Below are 24,913 nucleotides of genomic sequence, written 5' to 3'. Positions count from 1 at the left end.
GCCCCTGGAAAAATCTGACCACCCTGATATCATCTTCTTCTGTTTTCCCCTGTCATTCTTACACATTTACACACATAATTTTTAAATGGTTTTAAATGCCTACAATCCAACAAGTCAATACATACCAATTTACTTTGTATCCCCATTTGTCGGATAAGTAGATTTTATCAATGTCTCCAAATTTATAAAAAACTTTAAATAATACAAATTTCCAAAGTGCCTTCCAAAAACAATGACAATTTTTTTTTTTGGATGAAACATTTCCATTTGACTTTTTTCAAGTATGGTAAAATAGACATAACAAAAAATTAACCATCTTAACCATTTTAACCATCTTAACCATTCAGTAGCATTAAGGATATTCACACTGTTGTGCAAACTATCTCTAGAACTCTTATCTTGCAAAACTGAACACTATACCTGAAACCTAACAGGACCCTGTGGAGCTCCTGGGCATGGAAGCCTTTCTGTGTCCCCCATTTCTTGTTTGTAGGGAATAGACTTCAGCCTCCATGACCTTTCCTGAGTCCCAAATGGCAGATTCGAACAGTTGTTAATCAGGGAAGGGAGGGGATGCAGAGACAAGGGAAGAGCAGTCAAGAAACAATAGTGCAGCCTTGGGACAGGGTCCTGCTTCCCCTTCAAGGGATACACATAACCATACAGTAAGTCCCCTACGTATGAACCTTCAAGTTGCAAACTTTCAAAGATGTGAATGTGCACTCCATCAACATCAGGCATGAGTGAAATTGCAGCTTGCCCTCCGTCTCCTATTGCTGACGATCCTTCAGCTCTACCATCTCCCACCTCCTCTCCCTCCTCCAGTCAGTAACTCTTTTTGTCTTTTCACTCGATGCCAGCGCCTGTATGTCAGCTGTCTTACTGTACTACTGTACTTTTCAATGCACTGTACTGTAAGGTTAAAAATGTCTTATTTTTCATGTTTGTTGGCTTTTTATATATTTGTGTGAAAAGTATTATGAACCTATTACAGTACAGTACTACGTAGCCAATTGTGTTAGTTGGGTACCTAGGTTAACTTTGTTGGACTTACAAACTGGACATACAAACGCTCTCTCAGAATAGAACTTGTTTGTATGTAGGGGACTTATTGTATCTTTAAGCTCTTCTGCAGAACTAAAACCCCCACCAAATGGAAGATGTTCCAGAGAGAAGGTCACAGTTTGATAACCTCGAGAAGCTCATCAGGAGACCACCTGAGGCCAGATTAAAGGAATGCAGGCTCTGCACACACCCTGATCATTATTAGCAACCCACCCTTGAACCACTGCTATAAAACTCCTCACCAAACTCCTCACCAAATCCCACCGGGTTGGGACACACAGTTTTTCAGGGCACAGGCCAGGTGTATCCCCCTTTGCCTGGCAAAGCAATACAGCTATTCTTTGCCAAGACAGAGAACTTTACCCAGTTCTCTGTCTCCAAGATTTGATTCAGCACCAGTGCACAGAGGCCAAGTTTTCACCATTAAATTTGGCACCCAACATGGGGCTGACTTGCGGACAGTCCCACGGGGATCCCCTGGTTGAATTGGACACTCCAAGGTTTTCTCCACGTCAGCCTCTTTCAAGAGAGCAAAGGATTGGAGAATTCCTTTAAAGGCCAGATCACCTGGGACCCTTGCCTAGAAAGGACGAGCCCCAGTCATACCCATTCCACCATCCCGGCAGCTGGAACTCCCAGGCGGGAGCAGATGGAGGAAGAGGGACCATCCTAGCAGCTGCTGGGGCCATCTTCATCTCAAGAACATTCCTCTCTTCTTCCTGCCCATGATGGCCTGAATGTCCTACTCTAAGGAATTATTTTGGGAAAGGAGAAAAGTAGTGTCTGGGACATCGTGATACCTCAGCCAGCATGTGGTACATCCCCTGGCATGGAGTCCGAGGCCCCTTTGGCCCTGTCCATTGAGAGGAACCCTGGTTCCCATTTGGGGGATTTTCTATTCTGGGAAATCCCATTTGGAAGGCACACTGCTTGAACAGAGGTCACAGGCTAAGTTGGGACTTGGAAGCCAATTTCAGCCTTGTGCTATTTGGTTTTTATTTTCTGTTTGGTTTTTGGTTTCTTTGGTTCGAAGCTTCTGTTGCTGGAATGGATTTTGGTTTGTTCCTGGTCCACCCATGAGTGTTCTATCAATCAAACATGGGAAGCGCTTCTTCTTAAATTCCATCTGATAGCCCCCTGGGGAAAATCCTGGTAGACTGGTCGACCTATAGTTATAAACCTATGACTAAGAAAAAGGAATGAGATTCTATTGTAATTCTGTTTGGGCAACATACATTCTTGAAAATGAGGAAAAGTGGTCTTTGAATGGTAGCCTAAATTATATACTATCGTCCAGCTAGAGTTGTTTTGTCACAGGAATGAAAAGACAGGAGAAATTTCATATGTTCAAGCACTCATGCAGCTACATAATAAAGAAAGTGAACAGTAATGTAATAGGAGGATGGTACAAAGAGAAAAGAAAGTCATTTTGTCCTAGAGCTGGTTGTTTCTGAAAGGGGAAAAAAATAAGGGACAAAATAATATGGATGCAGAATGTGATGGAAAGTGTGTGAAAAAGGGACACTGAGAAAAGAGTTGCGCATGATCAGGATTTTCTAACATTGAATTAAATCTATTTGGGTAAATGGATTTTGCTGGGAGTAGGCTGGGGCAAGACCGGATTTGGTTTCTCCCTCCAAAGTTTTCTGGGAATATTTTGATAACAGCTTATGAGTTTCTTTGCCTTTAAGTGATCTGTATTTGCCTTTGAAATCTTTTCACTTTGGTTAAGTAAATAAGTATTGTTTGGCAGATTCTAAAAGTTCTTCTGACCTCCAGCCAACTTAGGTGCTTCAGAGGAACCTTGAGGCATCTCAGAGAAATACTAAATTAACATGTTAAATTACATGGAAAGCATTGTCAAGTCAGTAATTCCTAAAATTCTAGTATGTCCTGGTAAAATTTTATCAGTCATAATCCTAGTTATTTGTAAATGTTGTATGTCACTGCAATAACTAAGTTTCTTTTGTCAACCACTGTGACTAAATGTTTAACCATGACTTTTTAAGTCTTTCTGTGATTTATAGACAGTTATTATTATACTCTGATACTTTTGCAAAGTGCTTCATCTTCAAGAGGATTTATGTGAAGGATCCTTTTGACAAATACAGGTCTCTGATAAATTTCACATCACACTGCTGAACTGGGTCTACTGCTAAAAGCACATGTACAATGCCTGTGTAACAACTGGGTATAAACAATAAAGTGTACGGGGTCTATAAAGTGTTTTCTCATTAACATACCTCTGAGCTTATTCAGATACCTGATCAGTTCTCTCCCAATGTGGACTACCTAGGCAAATATAAAGGAGGCATAGCACCAAGGGACCTCGTCTAGACCCAGAGCAAACAGCTAGCTGAATCACCCCAGCATCGAGGGACAAATATTTCCATCATCAATGTTTTCTACTGAAAGACTTGAAATCAAAAGAGGAAATGATGAAAGAAAAAAAAATCTGTACGTATTGAGGTATGGGGAAGTCACTCTGGCTTATACATGGTTTAAGTTTAAAAAGTGGCCTATTTTGTGGCCCTTTGGACATGCATTGTAAATCTGCTTTGGGCATTGAGGAGGAGAATACATTTGAAGGTCAAAATGGAATAACTATGGTTCAGATATCCAAGGTAAAACTAAGTGACCATTGTGGAAGTTGTCACTCCTCATACTTATAAATGGGTCTGTTGCACCAGAATGGTGGACCAAGGGATTGAGATCTTAATCATACAAGACTCGGATCCAGGACATGGAACTCAAATATTTTTAATTTGGTAGCCATTCCGCAAAATTTAGGCAGGCCTACACCCCATTTCAGCAGTAAGTAGCCAGAGTGGCAGTAACCCCATTCCCTGAAAGATTTGGGGAAAGATAAAACTGAAAAGGGGGATTAAAACTGAATCCCCCTAAAACAAAGTTCGTCTGCAAAGTTTATGACTGTTTCTATCCAAAATGATTATTCCCTTTCTTGTCCAGCATCTGTTCTCAAGACTGAGGAGTATCAAAGAAAAGGGGGGAGAGAAACCGAGCAGGACTCTGTGGGGCTCCTGGGCACAGAAGCCTTTCTGTGTCCCACATTTCTTGTTCATAGGGAATAGGCTCCAGCCTCCACAACCTTCCCAGAGTCCCAAAGGACAGATTTGAACAGTTGCTAATCAGGGAAGGGAGGGGATGCAGAGATAAGGGAGGAGCAGTCAAGAAACAACATGCAGCAGGGTCTTGGTGCCTCCTCAAGGGATACACATAACATCTTTGAGCTCTTTACAGAACTAAAGCCCCCAATAAATGGAAGATGTTAGCATTCTTCATTCTAGATTAAAGGAACCAGAGAAGTTCTTCAAGAGAACACCTGAGGCCAGATTAAAGGGACCACAGAAACTCGTCAGATCACCTAAGGCCAGATTAAAGGAGTGCAGGCCCTGCACACACCCTAATCCTCATCAGCAACCCCACCCTTGAACCACTGCTATAAAACTCCTCACCAAATCCTCCTGGGGAAGGACACAGAGTTTTGAGGGGCACAAGCCCGCTGTGTCCCCATTTGCCTTGCAAAGAAACAAAGCTATTCTTTTCTACTTCATCCAAAACTCTGTCTCCGAGATTCAATTTGGCACTGGTGTACAAAGGCCGAGTTTTTGGCATCATACCCACTAAACAACAACCTCCCTTTTATCCTTCCCCTGGCAACCACCATTCTACTATGAATTTGACTACTCTAGGTACCTCACAGAAGTGGAATCATACAGTATTTGTCTTTTTGTGACTGGATAAGTCCACTCAGCAAAATGTCCTCAAATATGCATGAACATATACATCCATGTCAGAATTTCTTTCCTTTCTAAGGCTGAATAGTATTTAATTTTATGTATATGCCACACTTTGTTTATCCATTCATCCACTGATGGACACTTGAGTTTCTTCCACCTTTCAACTATTGTGAATAATGCTGCTATGAACACAAGTGTACAAATATCTGTCCAAGTTCCTGCTTTCAATTATTTGGGGTATATACCCAGATGTGGATTTGTTGGATCATATGGCAATGCAATTTCTAATTTTTTGAGATACCACCATACTATTTTCCACAGCAGCTGCACCATTTTACTTTTTACATTCCCAGTTAAATGTCCACAAGGGCTTCAATTCCTCTACATCCTCACTAATACATTATTTTGTGTTGCTGCTGCTACTATAAAAAACAATAAGAACGGGTATGAAATGGTATTGCATTGTCCATTTGATTTTTTTAATTATAAATTTTCTTGACAAATTTTTATAGGTTAGTACAAATAAATTTCAGTCCGATTTTTCTCCAAACTTTTCTTTCTTTTTTTTTTTTTTTTTTTGGTTGTGCCACACAGCTCATAGGATCTTAATTCCCTGACCAGGGATTGAACCCAGGATGCCAGCAGTGGAAGCGCAGAGTCCTAACCACTGGGCCACCAGGGAATTTCCTCTCCAAACTTATTAATTCTGAATTAGAGGAAGCAAATTAGGTTTCTATAAGTTGGTTTTCTTCTTCAGTTAGTCTCTCCCTGAATGCTAATCAGTCTAAAATAAGGAGAAAATGTATTAAATGGCCCCCAAATATGCATGAATGCATCATGTGTGAGCAATAATTGGTAAGACTTAAAGTTTTTCTTAACCCTTAGATTCCATGTCATGCATATAGAATCTACTAATCTAAACAGCTACTAACTCCCTATAATGCACCAACCACTTTCCTTCCTATTTATTCAGCATTCCTTTAATGCCAGGCATTATAGGGTGATGAGGGTAATAAGGATGAATAAGAAAATACTGCCCACATTACAACAATATTATGAAATAGATATAATTATTCCCACTTTATATTTGAGGAACCTGAAGATCCTTAGGTTTAGCATCTTTGCTAAGATCAGATACAGCTTGAGAAAGCTGTAATTCAAATTCAAATCTTACTCCAAAGCTCACGTTTTCTACTATTCCATACTGTGCTCTGTACTATCAACAGTTCACTTTTTAAAAAGTAATATTCACCTGTAATTTCTATTTTTTACTTTAGATTTCCAAATGTTGGGTTTTGAGAGGAATGACACAATATGGGGAAACAAAACACAAAACAAAACAAAAAAAACCTGTAAAACTTTGAAGACATCCAGGAGTTGATAAGGAATTGGAAGCACTTTACCAAGCAATGTTATCAAAGCATGCAAAGTCAAAAGAATATTTTAATACAAACAAAAATAGTAAATCCTAGAAAGAACTTTAAGTATCTGAAGCTTGTTTAAAAAAAAAAAAACTGACACACCTTCCAAAGCTCACTAGCCTGCCAAAAATTAGAATGTTATTCCTAAGCAGTCTGTTTCCTAGACATGATTTTAATCACAAGTAGAAGATCCTTCCAGTCCCATATAAAACTCTCTAGGAGACAGAAACATTAAAATAAGATTTAAAGATCCAAAGAATCAACAACTGCATTGATTATCCATTTTAAACAAACAAAAAAGAAGAGAAAAAAACAAAAACCATAATGCTCTGGCTGAGGAAACTTACACAGAAATGACAGAAATTCAAAAATAATTTTTCCTATCCCATTTCAAAAATTCCCCTTTCAGTAAAACAAATAAAATTAAGTCCTTTTTAAAAAAATTAACTTGATTATAAAATTTTTAATTCTTCTATTTGTTAACATAACTATGTTACATTTTTTAATCTAGGAAAAAAGATAAGTTATACTATGTTAAAGTACAAAAATGCTACAAATAAGCATGATTTCAATGTATATAAACTTACAGAAAAAATTTTATAAATAGAGCAAGAAACCCGTCATAGATTTAGTTACTTTTCCTTACCAATATTCTCACTACTTGTATCAAGATTAATCCCTAAATGTTGAAGAAGAGCTAGGTGCAATGGCTATCCAGAAACTTAATCCTCCTTTACAACTTTAAAAAAATTCAAGATTAAATATGAACAATTCAAAATACATGTATGTTTTTATTCTTTAAAGACATGCTAATGAATACCATGGCTCTCAAAAAATGTTTGTTGAGCCAGATGAAATAAAAGCATATAGCTTACCTGAAAGAAAAAGGAAAAAACCCCTAACAATAGTTTTATGTGCTTTTAAGTGTAGATTTTTTGGGAAACAGTAAGTAATGTTTTGATTAAAACATAAACACTTTTAATTAATTCAAATGATCTGAATGCAACAATATTTATTGAATTCCTACCATGTGCTGTACACTCTGCAAGACACTGAATATAAAGAAGTGATCTCCCCACCCTCTTTGAGCTTATAAGGTAATGGATATATCCTTCAAAACTATCCTTTTTCTTTTGCGTGATTCCATGCTCATCAAGAAACTTTAGAAATATAGATTTGCCCTCGCCAAAAGCTTAATACACATAAAACAATATATGATATTGCAGAGGTCAGCTTTCTGATCAATGTATCAACATACCCCTATTTACATTAATAAATCATTATTCAGGTTTGCACATCACTCTTCACAAGTTTAGTTAGCTTGTGTGAATCCTCAAAGCTAGGTCTATTCTTATTAATTGGTTAGATGTAATTTCTGAAACTTCAGAGTTCAGAATAAAATATAGGAGTGGAATATGTGTAAACAAAGATGATATCAGCATATGAATCTCTAGTTTATCCTCAGACAACATACTTTTATTTCATCATGGCCTTCAAACTGCAGTTACTTAACTCATAAAACTGTTATAAAGAGTAAATGAGACTCCCTCTTTTGAAAGCACCAGAATCACAGCTAACTGCTGAACAACCATCAACAGAAAGACACTGGAACTCACAAAAAAAAATACCCCACAACCAAAGACAAAGCAGAAGCCACAATGAGACAGTAAGAGGGGCACAATCACAATAAAATCAAATCCCATAACTGCTGGATGGGTGACTCATAAACTGGACAACAATTATGCCACAGAAGTCCACCAACTGGAGTTCGCTCCCAACCTGGGGGTCCAGCAACAGGAGGAGGAATTCCCAGAGAATCAGACTTTGAAGGCTAGCGGGATTTGACTGCAGAACTTCAGAGAACTGGGGGAAAGAGAGACTCCACTCTTGGAGGACGCACACCAAGTAGTCTGCACGTCAGGACATGGGGGAAAGAGCAATGATCCCATAGGAGACTGAATCAGAACTACCTGCTAGTGTTGGAGGGTCCCCTGCAGAGGCAGGGGGATGGCTGTGGCTCACCACAGGGACAAGGACACTGGCAGCAGAAGTTCTGGGAAGTACGCCTTGGCGTGAGCCCTCCCAGAGTCCGCCATTACCCCACCAAAGAGAATGTAGGCTCCAGTGCCGGGTCGCCTCAGGCCAAACAATCAACAGGGAGGGAACCCAGCTCCACCGATCAGCAGACAAGCTGATTAAAGCTTTACTGAGATGTGCCCAACAGAGCAACACCCAGCTCTACCAACCACCAGTCCCTCCCATCAGGAAACTTGCACAAGCCTCTTAGAGAGCCTCATCCACCAGAGGGCAGACAGCAGAAGCAAGAAGATCTACAATCCCACAGGCTGTAGAACGAGAACCACATTCACGAAAAGGAGGACAAAATGAAAAGGCAGAGGACTATGTACCAGATGAAGGAACAAGATAAAACCCCTGAAGAGCAACTAAATGAAGTGGAGATAGGCAACCTTCCAGAAAAAGAATTCAGAATAATGATAGTGAAGATGATCCAGGACCTTGGAAAAAGAATAGACGCAAATATCGAGAAGATGCAAGAAATGTTTAACAAAGACCTAGAAGAATTAAAGAACAAACAAACAGAGATGAACAATACAATAACTGAAATGAAAAATACACTACAAGGAATCAATAGCAGAATAACTGAGGCAGAAGAACGGATGAGTGACCTGGAAGACAGAATGGTGGAAAGCACTGCCACAGAACACAATAAAGAAAAAAGTATGAAAAGAAATGAAGAAAGCCTAAAAGACCTGTGGGACAACATTAAACGCAACAACATTCGCATTATGGTGGTCTCAGAAGGAGAGGAGAGAGAGAAAGGACCCAAGAAAATATTTGAAGTGATTATAGTCGAAAACTTCCCTAACATAGAAAAGGAAATAGCCACCCAAGTCCAGGAAGTGCAAAGAGTCCCAGGAAGAATAAACCCAAGGAGAAACACTCCAAGGCACACAGTAATCAAATTGACAAAAATTAAAGACAAAGAAAAATTATTAGAAGCAACAAGGGAAAAACAACAAATAACATATAAGAGAACTCCCATAAGGTTAACAGCTGATTTCTCAGCAAAACCTCTACAAACCAGAAGGGAGTGGCATGATATATTTAACATGATGAAAGGGAAGAAACTACAACCAAGGTTTCTCTACCCAGCAAGGATCTCATTCATTTGACAGAGAAATCAAAGATTTACAGACAAACAAAAGCTAAGAGAATTCAGCACCACCAAACCAGCTCTGTGATGAATGCTAAAGAAACTTCTCTAAGTGAGAAACACAAGAGAAAAAAAGGACATACAAAAAAACCCCAAAACAATTAAGAAAATGGTAATAGGAACACACATATCGATTAATTACCTTAAATGTGAATGGCTTAAATGCTCCAACCAAAAGACAGAGGCTCGCTGAATGGATACAGAAACAAGAGCCGTATATATACTGTCTACAAGAGACCCACTTCAGACCTAGGGACACACAGACTGGAAGTGAGGGGCTGGAAAAAATTATTCCATGCAAATGGAAATCAAAGAAAGCTGGAGTAGCAATACTAATATCAGAAAAATAGACTTTAAAATGAAGAATGTTACAAGAGACAAGGAAGGACACTACATAATGATCAAGGGATCAATCCAAGAAGATATAACAATTATAAAAATATATGCACCCAACATTGGAGCACCTCAATACATAAGGCAACTGCTAACAGCCATAAAAGAGGAAATCAACAGTAACACAGTAATAGTGGGGGACTTTAACACCTCACTTACACCAATGGACAGATCATCCAAACAAAATTAATAAGGGAACACAAACTTTAAACGACACAACAAACCAGACAGATTTAATTGATATTCATAGGACATTCCATCTGGAAAGAGCAGATTACACTTTTTTCTCAAGTGCACATGGAACATTATCTAGGATAGATCACATCTGAGGTCACAAATCAACCCTCAGTAAATTTAAGAAAACTGAAATCATAGCAAGCATCTTTTCAGACCACAATGTTATGAGATTAGAAATCAATTACACAGAAAAAAAAAAAAACGTAAGAAACACAAGCACATGGAGGCTAAACAATACATTACTAAATAACCAAAAGATCACTGAAGAAATCAAAGAGGAAATCAAAAACTACCTAGAAACAAATGACAATGAAACACTACGATCCAAAACCTATGGGATGCAGCAAAAGCAGTTCTAAGAGGGAAGTTACAGCAATACAAGCCTACCTCAAGAAACAAGAAAAATCTCAAATAAGCCATCTAACCTTATACCTAAAGGAAGTAGAATGAAGAACAAACAAAACCCAAAGTTAGTAGAAGGAAAGAAATCATAAAGATCATTGCAGAAACAAATGAAATAGAAACAAAGAAAACAATAGCAAAGATCAATAAAACTAAAAGCTAGTTCTTTGAGAAGATAAACAAAATTGATAAACCTTTAGCCAGACTCATCAAGAAAAGGAGGGACAGGACTCAAATCAATGAAATTAGAAATGAAAAAGAAGTTACAATGGACACCACAGAAATACAAAGCATCATAAGAAACTACTATAAGCAACTCTATGCCAATAAAATGGAAAACCTGGAAGAAATGGACAAATTCTTAGAAAGGTATAACCATCAAAGCCTGAACCAGGAAGGAATAGAAAATATGAACAGACCAATCACAAGCACTAAAATTGAAACTGTGATTAAAAATCTTCCAACAAACAAAAGTCCAGGACCAGATGGCTTCACAGGTTCTATCAAACATTTAGAGAAGAGCTAACACCACCCTTCTCAAACTCTTCCAAGATATTGCAGAGGAAGGAACACTCCCAAACTCACTCTACGAGGCCACCATCACCCTGATACCAAAACCAGACAAAGATACTACAAAAAAATAAAATTACAGACCAATGTCACTGATAAATATAGATGCAAAAATCCTCAACAAAATACTAGCAAACAGAATCCAATAGCACATTTAAAGGATCATACACCATGATCAAGTGGGATTTATCCCAGGGATGCAAGGATTCTTCAATATACACAAATCAATCTCCGTGAAACAACATATTAACAAATTGAAGAATTAAAAACCATATGATCGTCTCAATAGATGCAGAAAAAGCTTTTGACAATATTCAACACCCATTTATGATAAAAACACTCCAGAAAGTGGACATAGAGGGAACCTACCTCAACATACTAAAGGCCATATACAACAAAACCCACAGCAAACATCATTCTCAGTGGTGAAAAACTGAAAGCATTTCCTCTAAGATCAGGAACAAGACAAGGATGTCCACTCTTGCCACTATTATTCAACATAGTTTTGGAAGTCCCAGCCACGGCAATCAGAGAAAAATAAATAAATAAAAGGAATACAAATTGGAAAAGAAGTAAAACTGTCACTGTTTGCAGATGACATGATACTATACATAGATATTCCTAAAAATGCCACCAGAAAACTTCTAGAGCTAATCAATGAATTTGGTAAAGTTGCAGGATACAAAATTACTGCACAGAAATCTCTTTCATTCCTATACACTAAGAACAAAAAATCTGAAAGAGAAATTAAGCACTCCAATTTACCACTGCAACGAAAAGAATAAAATACCTAGGAATAAACCTACCTAAGGAGACAAAAGACCTGTATGCAGAAAACTGTAAGACACTGATGAAAGAAATCAAAGACGATACAAACAGATGGAGAGATATACCATGTTCTTGGATTGGAAGAATCAACATTGTGAAAATGACTGTACTACCCAAAGCAATCTACAGACTCAGTGCAATCCCTATCAAATTACCAATGGCATTTTTTACAGAACCAGAACAAAAATTCTTAAAATTTGTATGGAGACACAAAAGCCTCTGAATAGCCAAAGCAGTCTTGAGGGGACAAAACGGGGTGGGAGGAATCAGGCTCCCAGACTTCAGACTATACTACAAAGCTACAATAATCAAGACAATATGGTACTGGCACAAAAACAGAAATATAGATCAATGAAACAGGATAGAAAGCCTGGAGATGAACCCACGCACCTATGGTCAACTGTCTATGACAAAGGAGGCAAGGATATACAATGGAGATAAGACAGTCTCTTCAATAAGTGGTGCTGGGAAAACTGAACAGCTACATGTAAAAGAATGAAATCAGAACACTTCCTAACACCATACACATAAATAAACTCAAAATGGATTAAAGACCTAAATGTAAGACCAGACACTATAAAACTCTTAGAGGAAAACATAGGAAGAACACTCTTTGACATAAATCACAGCAAGATCGTTTTTGACCCACCTCCTAGAGAAATGGAAATAAAGACAAAACTAAACAAATGGGACCTAATGAAATTTACAGGCTTTTGCACAGCAAAGGAAACCACAAACAAGATGAAAAGACAACCCTCAGAATGGGAGAAAATATTTGCAAACGAATCAACGGACAAAGGATTAATCTCCAAAATATATAAACAGCTCATGAAGCTCAACAGTAAAACAACAACCCATTCAAAAAAATGTGCAGAAGACCTAAATAGACATTTTTCCAAAGAACACATACAGATGGCCAAGAGGCACATGAACAGCTGCTCAACATCACTAATTATCAGAGAAATGCAAATCAAAACTACAATGAGGTATCACCTCACACCAGTTAGAATGGGCATCATCAGAATATCTACAAACAACAAATGCTGGAGAGGGTGTGGAGAAAAGGGAACCCTCTTGCTCTGTTGGTGGGAATGTAAATTGATACAGCCACCATGGACAGTATGGAGGCTCCTTAAAAAACTAGAAACAGAATTACCATATGACCCAGCAATCCTACGATTGGGCATATACCCAGAGAAAACAATAATTCAGAAAGACACATGAACCCCAATGTTCATTGCAGCACTATTTACAATAGCCAGGTCATGGAAGCAACCTAAATGCCCATCAACAGACGAATGGATAAAGAAGATGTGGTACATGTATACAACAGAATATTACTCAGCCATAAAAAGGAACGATATTGGGTCATTTGTAGAGACGTGGATGGACCTACTGACTGTCATGCAGAGTTAAGTCAGAAAAAGAAAAACAAGTATCATATATTAATGAATGTATGTGGAATCTAGAAAAGTGGTACAGATGAACTGGTTTGCAAGGCAGAAATAGAGACATGGATGTAAAGAACAAACATATGGACACCAAGGGGGAAAAGCGAGGGTGGGGGGAGGGATGAATTGGGAGATTGGGATTCACATATATATACTAATATGTATAAAATAGATAACTAATAAGAACCTGCTGTATAAAAAAATAAAATAAAATTCAAAGAAAACAAACAAAAAATAAGGAGTAAATGAGATATACAACAGTGCTTCTCAAACTTTAATGTGCATGTGGATGACCTGCAGGTGTGCTTAAGTGCAGACTCTGATTCAGTAGGTCAGGGGCAGGGACTGAGCTCCTTCCTTTCTGATAAGCTCCCAGTTATACCAGGCTGCTGCCCACAGCAGGAGGGGACAGACTGCTCAGTCCAGCTGACTGTTCCCTCCCATTTATGGATGTCTTATCTCCCTTACTGATCTCACCTTCCTTGGGAGAAAAAAATATTTTTTTCAGTATTTGTATCCTCCGAAGTTCTAACCTAATCAGAATGCCTTCCATATGGTAGGCATTAAACACATGCCAACTGAATGAATGACATCCAGCTTTTAACAGTCATTACTTCTTCTATGGCTATAGACAGAATTGTTTCTTCTTTGAATTAGCTTATTTTAAATAGAAACGTATTTTTGAAAACTGAGAAATCAAAACAGCTTTCAATCTACTTTTTTCAAATGAAGAAAAAAAATTGTATTTGCCTCATAATACAGAGCTTTTTTTCCTCAGGCTGACCTAATCATCTTTTTTAAAAATCCACGATTAACTTGTTAAAATTATCTTCTAATGATTCTTCCATTTTTTTGTAAATAATAATTTAATAAATCAAAATAAGTCATCTGGTTTTCTGGGGAAGTTTTAAAACTAATACCAAAAAAAAGTAATCATTTTCTTAGGATGTACCTTATACTTTTAAAGCAGCACGATAAAATTATAATGACATCTTAGGAAAGGTAACATTTAAAAAATACGTCTGACTTTTAGATTAATGGCACCATAAAAAAAATGAAATATTATTGCTATCAGTAGGTAGCTCTTTTGCAGTTTCTCCGCTGATTTTCTGTGATCACCGTGACAAGTGACTAAGTATCTAGGGCTGGCTTCTACACTTGTAAATACTGTTAACCTGATTACATCTTTGTTCCATGCTGAGAAAAATGGTATGTTGATGTTTCAAGCACTCAAGAAAAGAACAAAGGTGGAGTATTATTTTCATTTCTAAGATGTTTACCTCTACAGTTTCATGGCCTTTTTGATGTTTTTGCGATGAGTTTGCCAATTACCAAAATAAACAATTATTTTTGAGTAACTAACGTAGGATAGTAACCAAGGATCAAGTTTTTAAGCAAATCGCCGAATTAAAACAACGTAACGGTCTTGCAAGTAAACATGGATAACCGGGTTTTCGCCTCCCCACACATTAAGCACATCAATCCCCCCGATATGGCGACCCGGAGCCCCGAGGCCCAGACCCGCCTCTGACGCCGCGACCGCGCGCGCTGGCCCGGCTGGTACCGCAGCAGAGGCCAGGCCGGCGCACAGGGCTCTACGAGTTCCCTCTGGAGTTTGCTCCTTCGTCTTTATTAAAGTTGTTTTTTGTTTTTTCGTTTAAGACAATACACCAGGCGGGTAGCATAGCGCCGGCCACCGAGCAGGCACTTCGGAACCTGGAGGCTCGGAGAGAGAGGTACTGTCCTCGAGGTTGTCCTCCTACGTCTCCATTACGGAGTCAAAATGGTGGCCGCGAACGCCAGCCCGCTGGCCCGGGCGGGGTTTCGGCGCGGCAGGGGAGGAGCCCGCCAGACTCTAAAGGCCGGATCGGTCCTCACGCAGGCCCGCCCCGGGGCCCACAGCCCGAGAAGCTGCCGGCGTGGCGCCTGCGGCAACCAGAGCCCGGTCGAGGGATTGGAGGCGACGTCCCCGAGACCGTGAACAAGGACGCCATTATGGCCCTCCCCTGCCAGCGCCTCAGCCACAACCCGCGCTGGAAGCGAGGCTCGGGGCTCGGAAAAAGGGACGAGGAAGGGGGTCGGAACCAGGGCCGGGCGGGAACCGAGAAGCGGGAGGGGCGGGAGGGGCGGAATGACTGCCGGGCGGGAGCGGAGGGGCGGGGCGAGGCGGCAAGAACAGGGGAGGGGGCCTCCCCGGCAGGGCGGGCGGCGGGACCTGGCTCGGTCAGCCCTCTCCCTGCGGGTGGGGTCCAGAGGTAGGGTGACCCACCCTGCCCGGAGCTCCCCCGTGCGGCCTGGGATCGCGGCGGGCGGCTACGGCTGCGTCCTGCGGCGCCTCTTACCTGTGCCTTCCCTGTCTCTGTCGTCCGCCATCTTGTTGCGGCGCCGTCGCCAGGGAGAGCGCTGTCGCTAAGCTATGTCGCGGCGTCCTGGACCCCTGCAGCCCTGCGGCTAGTCGGCCCTGGAGGATAGGCGGCTCCGAATCCCGAAGGAAGAAGACCCTGGGTGTGGGTGGGGGAGGGAAAGCTTGGAGCGCGCGCCCTCCCCCTTCCCGCCATGACCCTCTGGCGCCCGGGAGACCGGAAGCCCGGACCCGCCGCCCGCGACCACTGAGCCGCGTCTGGGGCTTCAGCCTATCCCTTTAGTACCGAGGCCTGGTTTTTCTGGCGTGGAGGAAGTATTTAATAATAAATTTCCGAACCCCTCCTTTCCCTTGTTTATGATCCGTTTGGGGACACAATGCTCTCCCCCTCCCCTCCAGTTTGTAGGATGTGGCGTTGCTCGATTTTTTTTTTACTGCATATTTTAAAACGCAATTGGAGAGATGGGTGCAGAACTCGGCTCCGGGGTGACAGAACCAACCGGCAATCCCACCTCCTCTTCATCCCGTCCACAGCCCGCGGAGAGGCCGGACCTGCCCCACCTCCGGCCCCCCGTTTTCTCCCGTCCAGTGCTCGCCGCTCGCTCCCAGAGACGGGGACTGCACGGCGGGCGAGAGCTGGAGCTGGGACGGAAAACTGGGCCGGCGCGGAAGGAAACCAGAGCCATTAAACTGTTATTACTGGAGGAGCGGAATCGCTGTAGAAAAACATGTGTAAAATCGGCGCAAACACTGCGTCGTCAAGGCTGCTTTTTCTGATACAAAATAGAAGGTTCTCATAGCAACAGAAACGTGCCTATCTTATGCTCACTGTTAAGTACATAAAATTTCTTGTGAAATTTGACAAGACCTCCAGTTAAAATTACTGGGAAGGAAAGTTTTAAATCTCGCTTTTCTAGAACTTCGAAGCCGTGGCATGATGTTAAGTTTTCGTCTCATTTTAAGGAAAAGTTCACTATACTAGAATATTTTCTTTTAAAAATGATTTTTGAGTAATATGCCTAATGGTATGGTTCAAACAAATATATATTTTCAAACGAGTTTTAGATGCTATTTAAATGCATGTGTGTACTAATTTAAATTACTTGATTTTATGTAAAAATCGATTATAAACTGTAAATATTAAGAAGCCTTCAAAATAAAATGTATTTAATGGTTTTACTGAGTTTTTATGTTCATATTATTCTGGTTCTGTAATCCCTCAGTAAACCCTAAAGAAAACTGACTAATATTCTTTATTTAAATATTTTTTCTGTAGGAGATATATGGTGCTGCGATCAGCATTCTCTCTGAAATTGACTATAAACAATTGAATCCACAAAATGGCTCATATTAGAAGATACATACTTACATAAGATGAATACTATCGTGAACAGTAAGGTCTTAATGCCGAAAAATAGGGGAAAGTAGTCATCAGCACTCATGTATATTTAAATTTCATAGTCATGGTTGTCTAGCTATTGGTTTTTAAAAGATCCCTCTTTCCATATAGACGATGAAGGCCTTTGAAATAAACGTGGGAAACCCCAGCTTTAGTCTTCAGGCCTGCTACTGTGCCTTTTCATATGCTGCTTTCAGTTCCTTTTTACGGAATGACTTTCCCTCCTCTCTCTCTGCTCTAACATTCACCCTCCCACAGACACACATATGTCCCCTCCCTGTTGTCAGTGACCTCCTTAAAGGTCATGCACTCCTTGAAGCTTTCCCTATCAACCAGTTACTCTGAGGTACTATAGCCATACTGTAGACCCAAATCACGTTGATTTTCAGTGACTTGTTTCCCCCTAACAAATGGTAAGCTCTTGAGGACAGGAAGTGCTTTATTTGTCCATATATCCGCAGTGCCTAGAACAGCTTTTCAATGTTTATGTCTAAAATAATGTGCATTTTTAAAATTAGGACAGAATTTAGTATTCTCAATGACTTACTAAGAAACAAAGCTTTTCATTGTCTAGATTATTTCAAGCCACGTTTATCTCTAATATAATATCTCTAGCATATTTAAGGCAACACTCTCTAAATTTGGATGAGTAAAAAAAATTTATGTTAATTAACTCCTCCTCCCCAATTAGATTTGAAGACTGGATCCTAATATATGCACCTTTTGTATACCCACAGTACCTATCCCAATTTGGGGCACATACTATGAGCTTAGTACGTACTTTTCAATTGACTAATTAGCTGATTAGACATAAAAGTCTGTAATGATTCTGGAAAACTTTCCACAAAGTGAAAAAAAATGGTTATCCAAGTGACAATTTAAGCCCACTCTGCCAATCAGTGGGGCCAGAGGGATGTGTACAGGTTATGTCTTTTTGCATGATTGAATTTATAGTGTTAAATCTCTTCTCACAGGCATCAGTTCTGTGCCCACGAGGGACACAGAAATGTTTCTTCTGAATACAGCTGACTCACTTACCTAAGGTGTGGGTAAAGTGGCTAGGGTAAGTGGTGTGAATAACGCAAAATGACAGTAAAAAATCTTCACAGCACCTTTACTGTCCTAGTATGGAGATTGTTGGCATCTCCTTGGACTAGGAATAATTTTTTTTTAAACTGGATTTTCCTCAGCCATTGCCCTGTACTGACCTCATGATCCTAGGCAAGGCGTGTAATCTCTTTAAAACTTAGTTAACTTAGAAAAATGGAGATAGCAATGTCCAAGCTCCTTGCCTTAGAGTTTTCATGAGACTGAATAGATGTAACTGAAAGCTTTGAAAATTTTAGAGAACTTGCGAGGAATCCCCACTTCCACGTGGGAAGGAGTACTTAGAGGTCAAACCCCAACTTCTTTTCTGAGATTCAGCTTCGACTTGGAGAGTTTCCTTTTCCAGTGCTTCAGCTACACGACCGGGAGGTGGTCTGACTCCAGGTCTTACACAGGTTACTACTAGAATCTGCTGCCTGCCTGATGCGATCTAACTTACATGATAGAGCTTCATCTTAAGTTTGTGGCCCCTTCCTGATTTCCACCTTGCCATTTTTAAATCTTACCAAGCATGAGCAGCCTTAAGCATATCTAGCTTCCTTGGGCTCTAGACCCAGGAAAATGAGAGGCATGCTGTTACTTCTCTGGTCTAATTCCAGTTTTCTAATGGAAGCTGCGTCCCTTCCCTGGATGATTAACATCAAGAATGTCCGGCCTTGGGGCTTCCCTGGTGGCGCACTGGTTGAGAGTCCGCCTGCCGATGCAGGGGACGTGGGTTCGTGCCCCAGTCCGGGAAGATCCCATGTGCCGCGGAGCGGCTGGGCCCGTGAGCCACGGCCGCTGAGCCTGCGTGTCCGGAGCCTGTGCGCCGCAACGGGAGATGCCACAACAGTGAGAGGCCCGCGTACCGCAAAAAAAAAAGAATGTCCAGCCTTTCAAGGAAGACACTACTCCTACACTACCCCTACCCATAAGGCAAGTAACCTTACTCTGTGATCTCAAAAGGAGAACCTTATTAGAATACAACAGAATAAGAGTACAGTTTCATTACAGTTACAATAATAAAAATAACTCTTTAAATACTTTGTATATATTATCTCTTTTAATCTTTATGAGGCTGATAGTATCTCCGTTTTACAGGTGAAAAAGCTACATATTCACATTAATGGCCTGTTTAAGGTTTCAAAGCTGGTTGGTAAGAGCTGGCTAGGAATCTAGTTCTGATTCCAGAGCCACTCTGCTATCCTGCTTCTTTATAAATGTAAGATATAATCGTTATATTCTATTTCATAACCTGAATATTTAGAGAAGAATGTTAAGGGCAAAAATTCTGGGCGGAATTTGTCACCTTCCTCCCCCACTTTTTTTTTTTACTGCTTCAAAACATCAACCAAAGCAACTGGCAGAGGCTCTTAGGAAATTTAAAGCAACCAGAGATAATGGCATGTATGTTGTCCTTGTCTGGACAAAGAATTAAGCTAAAGGCCTAGCAGGAGTGGAAGTGAAACCCACTCTTCTACCGGGCCCCAGTGGTCTGTTCACCTTCTTTTCTTTCCTTCCCACCTTCCTGCAAATTGAGTTTTCAGGTCTCTCAGTAATGAGGGAGAATTGTGTTAAATCCTTGGCTCTGGACAAGAGCATATTCAGTGCCAGAGTTCCTTCAGGCTTTTCAGGGAGACCCAGAGCAGGAAGCTGGAACTGCAGCACTTGTGGGCAGCTTGAAAGTAAATCTTACATGAAACCACAACTCTTAAAGCATTTGGAAAAATAACCTCCTGGCCCTACTTCTGGCAGAAATACATGTTTCTTTCTATTTCCCTTAAGAACGCACATTGACACAACAAGTTACTGTTTAATTGCTTAAATTGTTCATTGCTTAAGCATTTCCTGTTCTAAGCAGCACTTTTCAGGGACACTCATTGCTAAGCAACTTTTGATGAGTCCCTGTTCTTTATTCATTGAAAATCAAACCTGAAAGGGGAAGGGTGGTAGCTAACCCAGAGATTCAAAAAATGTTCATGATCTCTCGTACAACCTCTTACCCCTTAAGTGTGAAAATAGAGGAAAAGCTAGAATTATACAGGTAGTTGACTTTGGAATAATTTTTTTTAGTTTCAGCTTCAAAAATAATTTGAACTTAACTTTCACTTCTTATCATGTTTACATTAGGAGATAGAACTGTATAGAAGAATTAAGCACGTAGCCTTAGGAGGTAAATGGACCCAGGATTGAACCTCAGTCATTAGCTATATGACTTTGGACATGCTTTCCTCTCCTCTGTAACCTCGGTTTCCACATCTGAGGTTACACGGAGGTAAGGAGATGATTGACCAGGTGGGACATGGAGGCCACCTCTGCTTCTCCCTGGACTTCTGGACTGATTTAATTTCTTGAGACTATGGCCACGCGACTCTCTGCTGACTCTAGGGCCAATACTGATAATATTTGGAGCATTTACTATGTTCTAGGAACGATGCCCGGCATCTTACATCATCACAGTAACCTTATAAGAAGGACACTGATATGGTTCCCTTTTAAAGATGAACAAAACCAGAGTTAAGATCCCAAAATTTCTTCTCTGAGAGGAAAGGTGGCTCTTCTCTGCTGAGCTTCAAAGCCTTTCCTGAGATGCCTTCTCAGAACCTTATTCCAGATGTTCCATTTCCTCCTTATAACAAACCACTGGGACACGACTGCTTTCCTGCCTCTTGAAGGAGGCGTTGTCCAGTCAACGAGGTGAAGAGGGGACCTGTGAGGGGGCCGGAGCATCCCAATCTCTCTAGCTCCACCTTCCCTGCTACCCTTGGTATGACCATGTAGACATTTTTTTTTTTTAATCTTAAGGAGTTCACTACTGGCCTATGGGGAAAGAGATAGGATAATAAAATTAACAAATGCGGATGTTATAAACGTCCTGGAAACTTAAAAATTTTACAGACCTGGTTCCTGATTCATAAAGCCCTTGACTCTCTCTGAGATGGTAAGAGCCTGCGCCTGGCATACCTGGCTCTTCCTTCACTCTGCCATTCCAATACTGCCACTACTGAAATTAATTTTCCTTCCCAGAGTTTATACAGATTAACGATAGTCCATGTGGCTCTTGCAGGACATAAATAAATAAATTTTTTAAAGCCTAGGAGACAGATAGTTTTATATAGACATACGGATTTTTTAAAAATTTTTATTGGATTATAGTTGATTTACAATGTTGTGTTAGTTTCAGGTGTACAGCAAAGTGATTCAGTTATACGTATACCTATGTTCATTCTTTTCCAGATTCTTTTCTCATATAGGTTATCACAGAATATCGAGTAGTGTTCCCTGTGCTACACAGTAGGTCCTTGTTGGTTATCTATCTTACATATAGTAGTTAATCCCAAGCTCCTGATTTATCACTCCCCCACCCCATGTTTCCCCTTTGGTAACCATAAGTTTGTCTTCGATATCTGTAACTCTGTTTTTGTTTTGTAAATAAGCTCATTTGTATTTTTTTTTTTTTTTTAACGGTACGCGGGCCTCTCACTGTTGTGGCCTCTCCCGTTGCGGAGCACAGGCTCCGGACGTGCAGGCTCAGCGACCATGGCTCACGGGCCCAGCCGCTCCACGGCATGTGGGATCTTCCCGGACCGGGGCACGAACCCATGTCCCCTGCATCGGCAGGCGGACTGTCAACCACTGCGCCACCAGGGAAGCCCCTTGTATCATTTTTTAAATTAGATTCCACATATGAGTGATATCATATGATATTTGTCTTTGAGAGACGTGGATTTTTTAATTTCAGATACTGAAAAGTAAATTCATACTATTATTTTGTATTATAGATAATTCCAATACTGTCTGCAGCTTTAGAATTGAGCAGAAAATGATCAGTGCTGTGCCTCATCTTGACTTTGTAGGCCTGGCCTGTGATTATGGCCATTTACCCTTAATAAAATGCCTGTGAATAGCAATCAGTTGAAACTGCCCACTCTCCTGCATTGGAGGCTAACTCTTTGAAAAAGTTCCACATTATCTAGTAACTGCCCTAGAACAGATATCTGCAACCCCTTCCCCAAGAGAGAATAGCACTAAGCAAAGCAATACAAACATAAAAAGATTTTTAAATCTTCACAGGTTTTGCTGGGTTTTTCTTTGTACTTTTTTTTCTTTTTCAAGTCAGCTATATTTTCAAGAAGGGAAGGGAAGGTGTGAGATTGGGAGTGAAGAGCGGTGACAGGAAAGAGAGGTTAGGAAGTTATTTTTAGGAAGGCTTGGAGGGGAAGGGGAAGTTAATTACGTACAGGGAGTGGGGCAGGGAGGCTAAGCCAAAGGAAAGCTGGTTAACTGGGCAAGGGCTTACTTAGTCCTCTGGTCCCTCTTGTTTCTTCCCACACGTTCACAATTCTGACTCACCAAGTAGTGAAAGAAACACAGCTGCGAACTCCTGGGTGGGAGGCGTGACCTTGTTCATTTTAGCCTCCCTCTCCATTCTTGTAGAAGGAAGTTTCATTCAGTTCTCAGAAAATATTTGTGAATATTTTATGTCCTGTGTGCAGGACGGTCTGTTAGGCACAACAGGGAGTACCGAAACATGATAGCTGATAGCTGCTTTGCTTTTGCTGAGATACTTTTAGAGCTGGTAGTGTTAAACTAGCAATCTTTTGGGAATTCCCTGGCGGTCCAGTGGTTAGGACTTGGTGGTGTCACTGCCAGGGCACAAGTTTGATCCCTGGTCAGGGAGCTAAGATCCCGCAAGCCTTGTGGCCAGGCCAAAAAAAACAAAGAAACTAGCAATTTTGGGGGTTTGGGTTTTGGGGTTTTTTGTCATCCAGTCTCTTGGTCCTGAAGTTTACTAATTATTGGTCCACAGAACTCAAATACCCACCCACCAAAGCTACTTTCTCCTTCATATGATGTATAGTGTGTACTATACCCTTGCCATAGTCTCAGTGTACCCAACAGTGGTTTGTATCTACAGTATGTGATCAATTATTAGTTATCCAGAACACCATAGAACTGTGTCATTGGATTGAACTAATGGTGTCTTTGCTCCAGGAGATAAGTGGTTGCAAATTTGACTAAGTCTATTTACTAGGTTGTTTTTGTGTGTTTGTTTGTTTAGGCCGCTCTGTGCAGCTTGCGGATCTTAGTTCCCCAACCAGGGATTGAACCCGTGCCCCTGCATTGGGAGCGTGGAGTCCTAACTGCTGGACTGCCAGGGAAGTCCCTCACTAGGTTGTTTTATTTCAGTGCCTGGAGTGGGTCCCAAGGCCTTTGAATTCATAGACCTTTAACTAACTAGAATATTAACTAGAAATTTAGTACTAACTATGGCTTACATCTCATAGAGGAGTGTATATTGTAATCATACGATGATGTTTTTCATGGAAAAAAAATATACAACCAAGAATGTAATAAATACTTTTAAAATTGATGTCCACAAACACAAAACCCTCCCTGGATGATCTTAAATGACTATGCCTATACAGAAATAAGACTTAAAGCATATCTTCTTTTTAATGGCCTTCTCTTTAAAATGTTAGTGATATGAGTGTCCAGTAGACTGTGTTCTTTCTTTACATTAGTTATTTTAAAAGAATAATCACTTTAAGAAGGAACAGCGTAATGGGATAGCCAGGCACAAGAATCTTGAATTTTATTTCTATTTTTGCTCTAATGTTATTTAGGAATATCTACTGCTGGAATTTCTGTGGATTTATTAGACTTCTATGCCTCCATTTCTTTAAAATGGGTATAACATTTTTACCACTTATGCTCTGAAGTCTTAGGATGAGAATTATGATCTCTTCCATTAAGTATCACTTGCCTAGTAACACCACGAACAGAATTTGAGGATCAAACATGTTGAATAGGATCACTATCTTATCTTCATAATGTGAAAAGCAAATTTTATATCCAATCCAGGGTGTATACACCTATATGCCTTCCAAATCTATTGTACTCTCATCTCTGTCTGGTCTTGAGCTGTCCTGGCAATGAATACTTCTTTATACCCCATAGCAAAATATCACTATTAAAATAAAATGAATGAGAAAGATATCAACTCGATATAATCCTAGTTTTAAACAACTGGCCTCAATACCGTTCTTTGTTTTTATCAATAGACTTTATTTTTTAGAGCAGTTTTAGGTTTACAGGAAAATTAAGCAAAAAGTAAGAGTTCCCATATACCTCTTTTTAGCTCCCTCTACACACAGTTTCCCCTACTATTAAAATCATGCATTAATATGTTCTTTTTTATTACATTTAAATAGCTGAAGACAGCTATTGCTTTGGTGAATAAGAAAATAAGTATTCTAGTGATCTTAAGGAGATTGACCTGCTGGCTACTGACAGAATTTCTTTGGCACCATTTACACACAGACTAAAGTTATTTTATTCGGTAAGAATTCCCATATTTAAATAGCTACTCAGCTAGTTGGGGGCACAGTTTGTAACCAAACATGATAAAGGAAGCACTAAACTTGTAACATTAAACTATAGACTGAGGTTCTACCCCTAACTTCCCTTGGTTAGTAGGTTTGGCTGTGTCCCTTAACCTCTGTGAAATTCTGGGATGAATTAGAAAAGCTAAAACAGTCCTTCTCCATTCTTTCATGAATTTCATAATCCCTTGTTCCCAAAGTGAGTAGAAGACTATTTTAAGTGGCTCAACTGTGTGTGTGTGTATGTGGTTTTTTTTTTTTTTTTTACTTAGTTCTGTTTTTATTTTAGTGTGTATTAAAAAGTCTAGTACCTTGGA

At 40.2% G+C, this 24,913-nt stretch overlaps 1 protein-coding gene across 4 annotated transcripts in view; it reads right to left on the bottom strand.

Moving 5' to 3' along the window:
* The window catches only part of EFCAB2 (EF-hand calcium binding domain 2), a 149,579-nt gene extending 133,265 nt beyond the window's left edge, over positions 1-16,314 (bottom strand). Inside the window, exon 1 of one of the 4 annotated variants that reach the window (XM_067729531.1) lies at positions 15,706-16,314. In XM_067729531.1, coding sequence (XP_067585632.1) covers positions 15,706-15,736 — 31 coding nt within the window. In that variant the 5' untranslated portion in view covers positions 15,737-16,314. The remainder of the gene's footprint in view (positions 1-15,705) is intronic. The other 3 variants (XM_067729532.1, XM_067729530.1, XM_067729534.1) reach the window with 3 other exon arrangements.
* Positions 16,315-24,913: the final 8,599 nt, after the last annotated feature.

The sequence above is a fragment of the Pseudorca crassidens genome, chromosome 2 (genome assembly GCF_039906515.1).
Source record: "Pseudorca crassidens isolate mPseCra1 chromosome 2, mPseCra1.hap1, whole genome shotgun sequence".
NCBI lineage: Eukaryota > Metazoa > Chordata > Mammalia > Artiodactyla > Delphinidae > Pseudorca > Pseudorca crassidens.
This window is presented reverse-complemented; position numbering and strand designations above follow the sequence as displayed.